The 12761-nt window shown below is 52.4% G+C and overlaps 1 protein-coding gene across 1 annotated transcript in view; it reads right to left on the bottom strand.

Moving 5' to 3' along the window:
• The window catches only part of ERGIC1 (endoplasmic reticulum-golgi intermediate compartment 1), a 105436-nt gene extending 95358 nt beyond the window's left edge, over positions 1–10078 (bottom strand). Inside the window, exon 1 of the mRNA XM_079917792.1 lies at positions 9918–10078. Within this exon, the coding sequence (XP_079773918.1) occupies positions 9918–9937 (20 nt within the window). The 5' untranslated portion in view covers positions 9938–10078. The remainder of the gene's footprint in view (positions 1–9917) is intronic.
• Between the last annotated feature and the right edge of the window lie 2683 nt (positions 10079–12761).

The raw sequence follows: 12761 nt of genomic DNA, 5'->3' as shown, positions 1-12761 counted from the left end.
TTTGGGGCACACTGGTCACCCCATCTGGCTGTGAGAGCTCTCTACAGCCTGTGGGCTGGCAGTGTGCTGATCTTTTCAAGTTTCTTTCCCTACCCAATCCCCCACTTTCTGGTGAGGTTTCAGTGAGGTCTGTGAGGTGCGTATCCTGCAGCTTCATTGGCTTAAAATGTGCTCTCCTTTGGTGTGATTTCTTTGGGGGCCGATTGGGAGAAAGAAAAACCAACAGTGTAACTGTTTTGATACTGGAAATTGATGTGTCCTTTTGAAATAGAGAACCAGTCCCTCAAAAAAACAAAAAACAGGACACTAGTGGAAAACAGGTGAAATCCAAAATAAAGTCTGGGGAACACGGGATTGGAGGTATCTGTACCATCTTTACAACTTTTCTGTAACTCTATTCTAAAATAAAAAAGTGTCTCTAATTTAAAGGAAAGAGAGACGCCAAATATCAGAACTAAAACATAAGTTCCGTGAGGTTGGGGGGACAGGAACTGTCTGTCTGGCTCAGTGCTATATCCCCAGCTTCGAGAACAGTGCCTGGCACACAGTAGGCCTTCAAGAAATATGCTCAACGAACAAATGACTCCATCACCCCAGCCTGTTCCTGGCCTGTTGACTGGGGCTCCAGAGACCAGCCAGAGAAAGGACAGGATGGCCAGCCCCACCTGCTCCCCACAGGAAGGGCTGCACCCCTCTCCCCACCTCCCCAGCAGGGGCTCAGCGGTAATCTCCTGCCCACAGATGTACAGTGTCACCTAGATACTGGAAATTGTCACCTAGGCCCAGCCCCCTTCTCAGGCAACCCAGAGCCCCCTTCCCCGCCAAGGTTTCCATGGCAATAAATTGTAAACACAACTAAGTAGACAGCAGCTTACATCGGGGGTATCCACGGAGTGCCCCTCCAAAATCGAGGTGATTATGCTCCCCTCTGGGACACGCAAGTGTGGTTAAGAAAACCAGCTCTGGCATCACAGAGTGTTCCACTTGCCTGTGGTTTGTGTGACCTTGGCCAAGTCCTTTCCCCTCTGTGTCCAGCATCCTCATCAGGTAAAGGGAATGACACCTGGTTCCTACGTGATGTGAGGATGAACTGAATCCAAGAAAGGCCTTCGGACTGGCCCTTGATAAATGGGCACTGTTGGGGGCACTGTGGTCACAGCACAGCCCTGGGAGGTCACCTGAGACACCCTGAGGGCTGAAGGTTTTAAGGGATCTGGAGAAGGGAGTGCCACTCGAACTGAGCTTTGGCCAGCCCCGGGACTGCTGAGGAGGAAAGACAGGTCCAGAGGCAGAGCTGGCAGTGCCACCCTAGTACCAACCAGAGGAGGGAAGCCATGGCTGCCAGGCCTGGAAGAATCGTGCCCCGAGGATGCCTCTGCCCAAACCTGGGGGTCCCTCGACTCCTCTGCCCCCGGCTCCGAGCCCAGACCCACCAGACCACCTCCCGAGAGTCCAGGGGCACCGCCCCAAGTCCTGTCCACCTGGCGAGTGTGTGCTCGTTCACTGGTACGTGTGACACACAGGCTGCATGCCGCCAGCCACAGGCCATCATCAGCCCTCAGAAGGCTTTGGTTTGGCCCAGCACAACGTTCAACAGCAATAAAACTGGAAGCAGTTACTAATCATTTTCACACAATTTATCAGACTTTCATCATTTCCTAAAAAATTGGGTAATCTGTAGGGCAACAAGCCACAGACAGCTGCCCCTTCCCAATGGAGCGTCACTCTCTGATGGGCCCAGCTGGCACACCCAACTGTCCCCAACCCCATGATACCTGCCCAAGGCCTGGGGACATCTGGGTATGTGACCATTTGACCGTTTTCTCTCCCACCAGAGATTAATGCCTTGGGGTCTGGGGTCACCGTGTGGGTGCCACTTAGAGAGGGGAGCCCAGCTCTGGGCTGAATCGCCCCAGGTGTTCTCACGGGAGCGCATCACTGGTCCTGCAAACCCAAGGGGCCCCGGCTTTACCATGTCCACCCCCCAGATGCCCCTCTGCTCAGGTCTAGCAGAGCTCGGCGAGGAGCACGGGGACAATGCTGCCAAGGAAGGCCACAACGAGTGAAACGGCCCCACATTCCACACGAGCTCATCCCATCCTCAAAAAAATCCTGCAAGGGACGTATGAGCACCCCACTTTGCAGATGAGGAAAATGGAAGCTTACAGGTCAAGGCAGCCCTCGGAGGAATTTGCAGTGTAGAAGGACATTCTGAAAGGGTGGCCCACGACCTAGCACTTTCCCCTGAAGATTTGGAGACACTTGCTCCACACCATGAAGGTACCCTTGGACTCAGCAAAACATCAAAACAAGTCAAATATCATCAGATTTCTTCCAAAGTAGTCAAGGGACATTCTAGTTAAATTCTACATGTCAGTGGCTCCTGATGTGACAGCAAGAGAGAAAATGATAGTGGAGACCTGGTGGACAGTCATAAAAATCGACAATGTCAAGGTACCCGCGAGGCAGAAGAGCACCATGGTGAAGTACCCTGGCTCTCGAATCACAGACCCAAGTTCAAGTCCCGGTCCTGTACTTCCTCAGCTGTGTACCCTGGGCCAGTTCACTTCCCAGCTCTGAACCTTGGCTTCCTGATTTTTTTTTTTTTTTTTTGCGGTACAGGGGCCTCTCCCATTGCGGAGCACAGGCTCCAGACGCGCAGGCTCAGCGGCCATGGGTTACAGGCCCAGCCGCTCCGCGGCATGTGGGATCTTCCCAGACCAGGGCATGAACCAGCGTCCCCCGCATCGGCAGGCAGAGTCCCAACCACTGCGCCACCAGGGAAGCCCGGCTTCCTGTTTTAAAACTGAATTAATAAAGGAAACAATCAGCAGAGTGAAAAGGCAACCTTTTCACTGGGAGAAAGTATTTGCGAACCATGTATCTGGAAAGTGGTTAATATCCAAAATACATAAGAAACTCCTTCAACTTCATAGCAAAACACACACACACACACAAAACACACAACAACAACAACAACCCCACAACCAAATAACCTGATTAAAACTGGGCAGAGAACTTGAATAGACAGTTCCCCAAAATAAGACAATCAAATGGCAACAGGTATATGCAAAGATGCTCAACATCACTAATCATCAGGGAAAGGCATATCAAAACCACAACAAGGGCTTCCCTGGTGGCGCAGTGGTTGAGAGTCCGCCTGCCGATGCAGGGGACATGGGTCCGTGCCCCGGTCCGGGAGGATCCCACATGCCACGGAGCGGCTGGGCCCGTGAGCCATGGCCGCTGAGCCTGCGCGTCCGGAGCCTGTGCTCCGCAACGGGAGAGGCCACAACAGTGAGAGGCCCGCGTACCGCAAAAAAAAAAAACAAAAACCAGCAAAAAAATCTGTCAAGAGGGTGGATCTCATCTTAAGTGTTCTTAGCACAATTTTAAAAAATTGAATTAATAGTATGACTATAAAGTGATAACATTACAGTTTCTTGGAGGGATGAAACTTCTGTATCCAGACTGCGGGGGTGGTTACACGATGTAAAGTCTTGACTTCCACAGAAGAATACACCAAAAAAGGCCACTTTTATTGTATGTTAATTAAAAAGGTAAAATAAATAAATAAATAGTCATCTAAAAAAAAAAAGAAGCTAAAATATAGAAAAATAAATGACTAATAATCGTATCTCTCTCGTGGAGCCAGTGTGACTTTCAAGTCCAATAACATGCCCAGCACAGAGTGTAACACATCACCAGCTGAGAAACCATCAGGCATTACTAGTAAGATTCGGCTTGCCTCCTTTCCTCCTCCAGAGCAATTCGAGCCCCAGATGGCAACTCGAGAGAGAAAAGCATCACCAGCACCCAATGTTCAGGGACCTGTGACTAAAGTTTGGTAACAGCCGGGTCTCTCATCTCAAATAGGGTTTCCACCTTTTGGATAAACAGAACATTCAGTCCCTTTCAAACGGATCTTGCTTCCTGTCCAGCTGTGCTGCCCAGCAGATTCCAGAAGGAAGCATTCAAGGGGAGGATTTTACTGTCAGGTGTGTGTGCTGGTCCCCCAGGGACCCCTAGATGCACCAGCTATGTGACCCAGCATCTCTGGGGGTCAATTTCCCTGGATGTAAAATAGGAATAATGCCCACTCAGAGGATGAGAAGATTTGTAAAGCGCCTTACGTATCCCCGAGTTCTTGGTAGTACAGGGAACCCTGAGTTCCTCCTGCCTCTCCCAAGGGTCAAGACTTTTAAAAACCAACACATGCTAGTGTTGGCAGGTTTTTTTCCCATTCTGTACTTTTCCTGCATAGACACCAATGTAATTAAGTTAACAGACCTAAATGTTAAAGTTGACAACAGACAATTAGGCTAATTACCACTTTCTTAAAGGAACAATTACAGCTGTTTCCCAAATGATATTCTGAGAAATGGTACTGGCCGCCCCATGAAGAACAAGGGTGGCTTAGATAGTAAGTTTGGCAAAAGCCGGGCTAAGTGACTCAGGTTCCTTTTGTGCAGGACTTCTCAGAGCCTTTAGAAAGTTATGCGCGTGCTGTGGATCTCCAAATGGGGGACTCATTATGGAGCGGCACAGTCTGGGAGATGCTGAGTTAGTCAATCTTACTGTACATTCAAATCACCAGGGGATCTTGCATTTCCAACAAGCTCCCAGGTGACGCTGAAGCTGCTGGTGTGGGAACCACACTTTGAAAAGCAAGGATATCCATGGGAAGGTGACGCCACCACCACTGCCCTGCCTTAGTGACAGCTTTACTAGTGAAGAACAGTCCCAGAGGGAATGTGCTTGCAGGGGGGGACAGATGGGACCAGACTCTACTCCCCAACCTCCCCTCCAAAGACCCACTCTGGCATCTGGCTGCCCCTGTGCTCTCGGCCTGATAAATACGGGTTCTCTGGATCTAGAGAGGTCTTCTCAATCTTAGCTGTACACTTGGAATCACGTGAGGACCTTTATAAAATACTGATGCCCGAGTCCCCCACCCGCAGATCCTGATTACTGGGTCTGGAGCACCACCTGAGTTTGGGGATTTTTAAAACTCCTCCAGTGATTCTAACATACAGCAGAGCTGATGTTCACTGATACAGAGGTGGTGGGTAAGCCTCACCCCAAATGCCCTCCTCACACCCTGCCTGCCTCTCCAGTGCCTGATGAAAACCGCCCAGGAGCAACTCCAAAATAAAAAATGAAAGGATTACCAGATGGGAAACAGAACTTAACGAGGCCACAGCTGGCTGAAGCCCAGTCTCAAGATAGTATGGTATCAGGAATGAATCCAAACCGCCTCAGGAGGAGAGATTTTTCCATCCCCTTCCACATCCAGACGAGAAGCTAAACATATGCTCTACACTCGAAAGCCCCAGTGGCCGGAGTGGGAAAACCTGGACCCTCCAGAATGAGATGCTCTAAATTGGGGTGAGACCATAGTGAGGGTTCTTTAAAGACAATTTCAGAATCAGGTGTCAGACTGCATGAGTCTAGTTAAAAAATAAATAAATAAAAATATAAAGGCTGATGACTTTAAGCTTCTTAATGAGCACTACTGGGAAAGGATTAGAGATGAGAAGGCCAAGGAATCCAATTAGAGGGGGTTTCAGTTCTCTCTGAACTCGGTGAATGGAAGGGCAAAGCTTTAGAGATGAGCCTATAGGATACAAGTGGGGCTCCGGAGCACAAGAACAGCATTCCAACCCCAGTGCCTTCTGCTGACCCATCACGTCCCTTAACTCTGCTGCACTTCCACTGGCTCATCTGCAGAGTGGGATAACAACAGTGTCTGCCTTGCAGGGTTGGTGTGGGATTAAATGAGCACAGGTAAGACCCTTACCACAGTGTCAGGCACTAGTAAGTGCTCAATAAATGTGAAATGCTGGCTTGATTTTCAAATTTTTCCTCCAGTCTGTTCTTTATTTCCCTTTGGCCCTGATTTTTAAGTCTATTTATATTTTTTTAAAACTTGTTGTAAAGTACGTGTTTCCGTCAACTTCCCCAAGATCTTTCTGGAATGAGGTAAGGTAGAAATACAGGCACTCACGTAAGCCACTGTACTATCTGCTGAGTTCTGATTATGTGCTCAGAGCCCGCACTGGTGGTCGGGGATGACCCTGGCACAGGGAGTGAGGGGGGCTGCAGGGAACCCCCCGGGCAAGGCCGCATAGGGAGCTAAGGAAATCATACCTGATCAGAGCAATGGGCCCCACTTGACGGTTGAAACCAGAATGTGAAAAAAATCAGGTCAACTTTGGAAAGCTCCCCTGGGGTTCTAAGATCTGGGGTCTCTTGGAGATGAGAGACCACTTGGAAGGCCAGACTGAGAGGCGATGGAGGCTGAACCAAGGCGTCGCAGCAGGGCCGGCATCACAGGCGTGTGAACTGTGCAGTCGCACAGGGTCCTGTGCTCAGAGCGCTGCGTCTAGGCTTAGTCTAATGCTCTGCTGTCACCGTCCTGACATTCGTAATACTTTTCCAACAAGGGGTTCTGCGTTTTCATTTTGCACTGGGCCCCGCAAATTATGCAGCCGGCTGTACCCTGCAGGGACACCTCACTTGCCCCTACATCTGCCCTACGAGGTGACGCAATGAAGATTGCCATCTTCTCCTTAAAATGAAGGAACTGAGGCTCGGAGAAGGTAAGTCAACTGTCCCAGGGCCCAGATGGTCAGTGACAGGACAGCAGCACACCCCCGGTCTTGGGGTTTCAACTCAGAGGCTGCGTCGCGGGGAGCCGGCCATCTCTGCGTGCCTGAAAGCCGCGCTCAGGCTCTCCTGGGCCTGGGCTGCAGGAAATGCCCCTACCTTCCCCCCACCCCCACCCCCGGCCTGAGCCAGAGACAGCAGGTGTTCTGGCCCTTGCCAGCCGGAACTGGGTCCGGGCAGGGCCAACGCCCACGGAACCGAGTCACAAGGCCGGTTCCACCACTGCAAGGTCCAGGGATTAATGAAACAATGCACCAGGAGCAAAACAAACACAAGTCATCTTGGAAGGCCTTGGGTCCCTCCTCTGTAGTCAGCCTATTCCCCACCCCCAACTACAACTGAGAGAAGAACCCATTCAAGGAAGGAAGGGGGAAAATTAACCACCCATAGCTGAAAAGGTTCCCAGTAAAGGAAGAACTGGCACATCAAATCACAGCATGCCCTTGCCTTCCCTGACAGACTCTGAGAGACATATCCTGGGGGCGAGTGTGGTCCTGGCACTATTCTAGGCCCTGGAGTTACAACAGTGAATGAAACAGATAAAGATCTTTGCCCTAGGGAGCTCATGTTTTCATGGGAGGAAAAAAGAGAATAAGCATAAAATAATTAAGTGAATTATACAGTGTTAGGCAATACAGGTGCTTCGATGAAATAACACAAATAATGAAAAGAGTGGCCAATATTTATTGGGTGCATACTCTGTATCTAAACGCTTTACACACACTGGCTCAGTTAATCTTCTCGACAACGGGTACTGTTCTCATCCCCATTTCACAGACAGGAAAGCACACAGGAGGTAAGGTGCACGAGGTCCCACAGGCACTAGGAAAACAAGGAGTTCTGGTAAGAAAGAGCAAGAGGTTCCTTTTTCCCCCTTCCTGATAGTGCTCTGTATTAAGGAGAGCAAAACGATCAGGAAGCCTGGTCTTCTCCCTGGCTTCGAACTGGGAGAGGGGGGGTTCAACCAGAGCATGCCCCTCTCCATGTCCCCATGGTTTTTAAGAGATCGGACAAGGCTGTGGGACCCGCCAAGACCTCCCTTTTCTCCCACAGCGAAGGCTTTGCAGCTAACAGTCCCCAGATCGAATCCCAGCTCCACCAGCTCACCACTACCTGGCCCTGAGCAAACGAGTCACACGTCACCCAGCTCTGCAGTGGGGCACGTGGCGGAGGGCTGAGCACGGAGCAGACGCTCGGTAAATGTTTGATCAAAATAAATAAAAAATGTGCGTACAGTGGACCCTTCCTTAGAACCTGAGACCTGGAATGAACACATCTTAAGGAGGCTCGTCCTCCAAGGTGTGAACGGGAAGTGTTGAATCCATTCTCACTGCTCTGTGGTGGCACAAGCCTTCAAGGAAACTGATTAAAACACCTCATTAAGCTGGGGCCCCAATGGTACCTGGACACTCCAAACCTCCAACTCAAGGGGCACCAGGTCAGGAGCTGTGCGTGACCTGGGACCCTGGCCCACCCTTCAATCTAGGTCCCATGAGGTCCAGGGCAAGACCCTCAGCCCTCAACTTCCTCCTCCTACAATGGGAGATTAGGTGCAGGGTGAATGAATTCTATGCCCGAAAGCAGTGACTTCCCCAATAAGGTCAAAATCACTGGAACCTACTGAATCACAAAGGGATGCGGGATGAGGGCAGGAATTATCAGCCTGGGTAAGGGGAGGCTTTATGGAACCAGGAATCAATGTGCCAGCTACAGCTCTCTCATGTCCTGAATGTTAACCGTCGGTACGAGGACGGCCCCTGAATTCCATCACAGGGGTTTTCCTTGTATGAAAATGCCCTGGGTCTGCAAACATTTGTCTGAGACCCTGGTGCCAGCCCCAGGGCTGCATGGAAGGGGCAGGCTGTTTGTGGGATGGCAATGGTGCCCAGGGCAGGCTGAGTACCACGTCAGCCAGTGCAAGAGTTCCAAGGCCAATGTTCTCTCCATGCTTAAACTCCAACATGTCCACATGCCATGGGGGTCACTGCCAGGCTTTTCTTCCCAGGAAGGCTGTCGCTTTACCCTGACTTCATTCACACCTGTAGGGAGGGAAGGAGCTGGCAGGGACCGGAACCCCTATTTTGTGGATGAGGAAGTGGCCTCATGCAGAGGCTGCTTGGTCCACTAACCTCCCACTTCTGAGCTCTGTACCCCTCCAGGCTCTGAATTAAGCTCTTCTCACGCATTCAGCCCTCGCAGGTGGGACTTTATTTTTAGCCCCAATTTGCAGGTGGTGACACAGAGATACTGAGAGGGCTCAGACACTTGCCCAAGTCATCAAGCCGTGCAGCTAAGCGGAGGTCTGAACCCAAAGCCTTCGCCCCTAACTTCTAGAATATACCAAGCTGTTCAGTGGAGGAGGCAGAGCCAGGATTCTGATCCAGCTCCTCCCCACTAAAGCCCAGCTATTTTTCTGGCTATACACCACAGTGGGGCTGCCTCAGGCCAGGGCATCCCCTGGGGCTCCATACCTCAAGGGAAAGTCTGGATGTAGACCCCCCCCCCTTCCAGAAGGCCTAGCCCAACACAACGTGGACCATGAGGCGGCTGGACCCCACAAAGGGCCCATTGTGGTGACTGTAGAAAGCCAAGGGCAGATCAGGCTAGGCTCTCTGCAAAGTCCTGCCCACAGCTCCCTTACCTCCTCCCCTCCCCCATGGAGCCCCCACACCCAGAACACAGGACCAGGACTGGCTGAGGTACAGGCCTCCGGTTCGGCCCAGTTAGGGAGAGTCTGAGCCTATGGAAACCTGAAACCCTCCAGCAGCTGTCTGGCGGGATGGGTCTGCACACCCCTGCGGATCCCTGGGGGCTCATCCGAGGTGCCCTGAACGCACCTGTCCGCTGGGGTGGGGTTCACGAAAGGAGGCTCTGTAGGGAAGACGAAGGGGATGGCTTGTTTGCTCCTATCTAGGGGAGGGAGGAAACCTGTTTCCCAGCATGGGGGGAAGGGGATGCGAGTTTGCGAGGTGTCGAGGCAGCCTGGGGAGGGGGCTCCGCGGAGGGAAGGGGCGGAGCGGCCCGAGAGGTGGGCGGCCTCGCTTCCCGCTGCACGAGGAGGCCCTCCGAGGCTCCAGCTGGCTTTGTGTGCGGCAGGGGGGCCAGCCCGGCGTCCCCGAGGGCCTGCCGAGGCGTGCACAGGGCGAAGGGCCGCTTTTGCGTTCCAGGCGGGAGGGGTCCGCGGCGTGCCCAAGCATCCTCCGCGCCCGCGGAGGGGGCTCCCCGGTGGCCGGGGTAGCCATACTCACCTCCTGAAGTCAAAGGGCATCGTGCCGCCGCCGCCGCTGCCGCCGGGGGTGGGAGCCCTGCAGGCCAGGTGGGCCGCGGCGCCGCGTGGGTCCCAGCCCGCTGCCAACGCCTCCGCCGGCCGCCCCGCCCCCGCCGGCCACCCCCAGCCCTCTACACTCGCCGCTGCCTCCGGCCGCCGGGAAGTGACGCTCCGCGCAGCCCATTGGGCGCCGCCACCGCCCCCGGCCGCCCCTTCCGCCGCCCTGTTAAAGGGGCCCGGGGGCCTGAGAGCCTGGGGGCCTGAGGGGCTGGGGGCTGGGAGGGGGAGGGGCTGGCCTTGGTGGGCGCACGATGGGGGTCGAGGCTTGGAGAGGAAGGGAGCACCCAAAGACTCCCGCGTTCATTCCTTCCAAGCCCCCGCACTGTGTTTTCCATCACTTTCTCTCTGTGTGACCTTGAGCAAATCCCTCTGCCTCTCCGAGCCTCCTCCGTTGTTTTGCGTTTGTAAAACAGTTTCCTTGGGTTGTGAAAATTAAATGGAATGGTCCAAATGTGGGCTACACACAGCGTCTAACTCTGAGTAAAGGGCCTGATACTCTGAAAGAAAGGAGGAAAGCAGGCAGGCCTAGATTTGTAGAGGGGACCCACCACGTCCCTGCTGTGCCTCTCTGGGGAAGATGCTTGGCTCCTCTGAGCCCACACCCCTTTCCACGGCTGCACAAAGAGGATGATGACACTTACTGGAGGAGCTTTTTCCTGGGGATCAAATGAGAAAGTTGGGAGACTGCTTAGTGTGATGCCTGGCACCTAGTAAGGGCTCGTCACCTGAAGCTATTGTGGTTGGCCTGGTAGCTCTACCTCTCTGCTTGCATCTTCCATTTGTGGTTCATTCTGATGGTATTCACCGGGCCGGCTCCGAGCCCGGTCTATTCAGGACAGCAGACTAAGACCTGCCTTGTGACTTGGCCCACCGGGGACCTCTCCTGAGCCTTAGTTTCCTTCTGCGAAATTCACGGGTCATCAGCTTCTCCTTCCGGGATTGCTGGGTTAGAGGAGTTGGTAGTTGTAACACAACACCCAGGTAGAGGATACTCATTCTGAACGTTCCCTCTATGGTTGGCCCCACCTCCAAGGTTGTGGTAACAAAGAGCTTGAAAAACCCCAGGGGAGGAAGGTGGGGGCTCGTGTTCAAAAAGCAGGGCCAGCAGGCAGTTGCCTCATCTATAAATAGGGGGAAATGGTGGTACCTATTCCTCTGGGAGAATTCAGAATGCACGGTGCCAGTTCCGGTCCGGTGTAGAGCGTGGGCAGTGAACCAAACTCTTCCCCTGGACCATACACCCAGTTGGCTCTCCTTCCCTTTGCCCTCCAGCATTCCCTTTTCATTCATTCATTCAACAAGGGGCCTGGCACTCTTGGGAGAGAGAGGGAAATCTCAGCCAGAACTCAAAACCTGGGGGCAGCAAGAAGGTTGAAGGGGCCTGGGGTAGCCACTGAGCCCAAAGGACTGTTTGTTGGCCCAGGCCTGTGCAGGAGGGGAGTCATGGAGTGGTGGGAATTTGACCACGAGCCCTCCCTCTCAAAATGTGGCCCACAGTCTGCTGGTGGTCCACAGACCAACTGCTTAGGCACCATGGGGCAAATTCTCAGCCCCAGCCCAGACCTACTGAACCAAGTGTGCGTTTCGCCTGATCTCCAAGTGATTCACTAGCACATTTAAGTTTGAGAGGTGCTGCGATAAAGGACCTTGCTTTGGTGGGATGCGGGGGACGGGGGGACTTTTGCATTTGCTCTTTCTTGAGCATGTTCCTATCTCTGCCTTGCACCTTGCTATATGGACAGAGAATGTGCATGTCTCCCAATAGATTCTCACTTTCTTCATAACTGTTAACTATGGTAACAGAGCCCATACTCTGGAGTCGTACTGCATGGGATCACATTCTAGCCTGTCCGCTTACTAACTTATTTTACTTCTGTACCTCAGTTTCCTCATCTGTAAAATTGGGGCAATAATAGTACCATCCTCATAGATCTGTTGTGAGGATGAAATGTGTTGATGAGTGTCAAGGACTTAGGACAGTGCCCGGTACAGAGTAAATGCAAGAGAGGGTTGACTATTGGTTGCTATTTTTGCGTGATGATGGAGCTCTGAGTTTTTGGCTGGGCATATGAGTGTGTTCAGAATGAGAGTTGTATTTCTCAGCTTCTCTTGCAGCTAGGTGTGGCCATGTGACTAAGTTCTGGCCATTGAGATGTAAAGGGAAGCATCTTGCAGCTGCTTCAGGGATTATTGGTGGATATTATCCACTGTGTCCCTTTGTCCATCTGGCTGCCCAGGATGTGGATGCCACCATCCTGACCCGTGTGTTGAAGGCCATGCAGAGCAGAGCAACAAGATAGAAGGAGCCTGGGTCCCTGCCACTGAACGGCACAGTGCCTGTTCTCAAACACCTACCCAGACTTCTAAGCAAGAGAGAAATAAACATGTCTTGTTTAAGCTACTGTTATTCTGGATTTTCAGACACTTACACCTGAACCTAATACTAATACACCTGCCCAGCCTGGTTAATTTCTTGGCTTGGTTCAACTACCATGTACAGAGTAGGCCAGGTTCCCCATTATATGCTCACATGCCACCCGTAGGTTTTTTGGGGGGAGAATTTGTCACAGTTTGTGAAGAGATTATTAATTGGCTAGTGTCTACCTCCCCATGTTGACTGGAAGTTCTCCATGGAGGATGGATGTCTGTTTGCTCACCATCTTATCCCAGCATCCAACCACAGCCTGCACATGGGGGGTGGGGGGACAATAACTATGTATCAAAGGCCGAATGGAGGTTTTCCAGAGGTTGCCACAGAATAGAC

This window comes from Stenella coeruleoalba (genome assembly GCF_951394435.1).
Source record: "Stenella coeruleoalba genome assembly, chromosome: 3".
Classification (NCBI taxonomy): domain Eukaryota; kingdom Metazoa; phylum Chordata; class Mammalia; order Artiodactyla; family Delphinidae; genus Stenella; species Stenella coeruleoalba.
The sequence above is the reverse complement of the archived record's forward strand: the minus strand, read 5'-3'. Positions and strand labels throughout refer to the sequence as shown.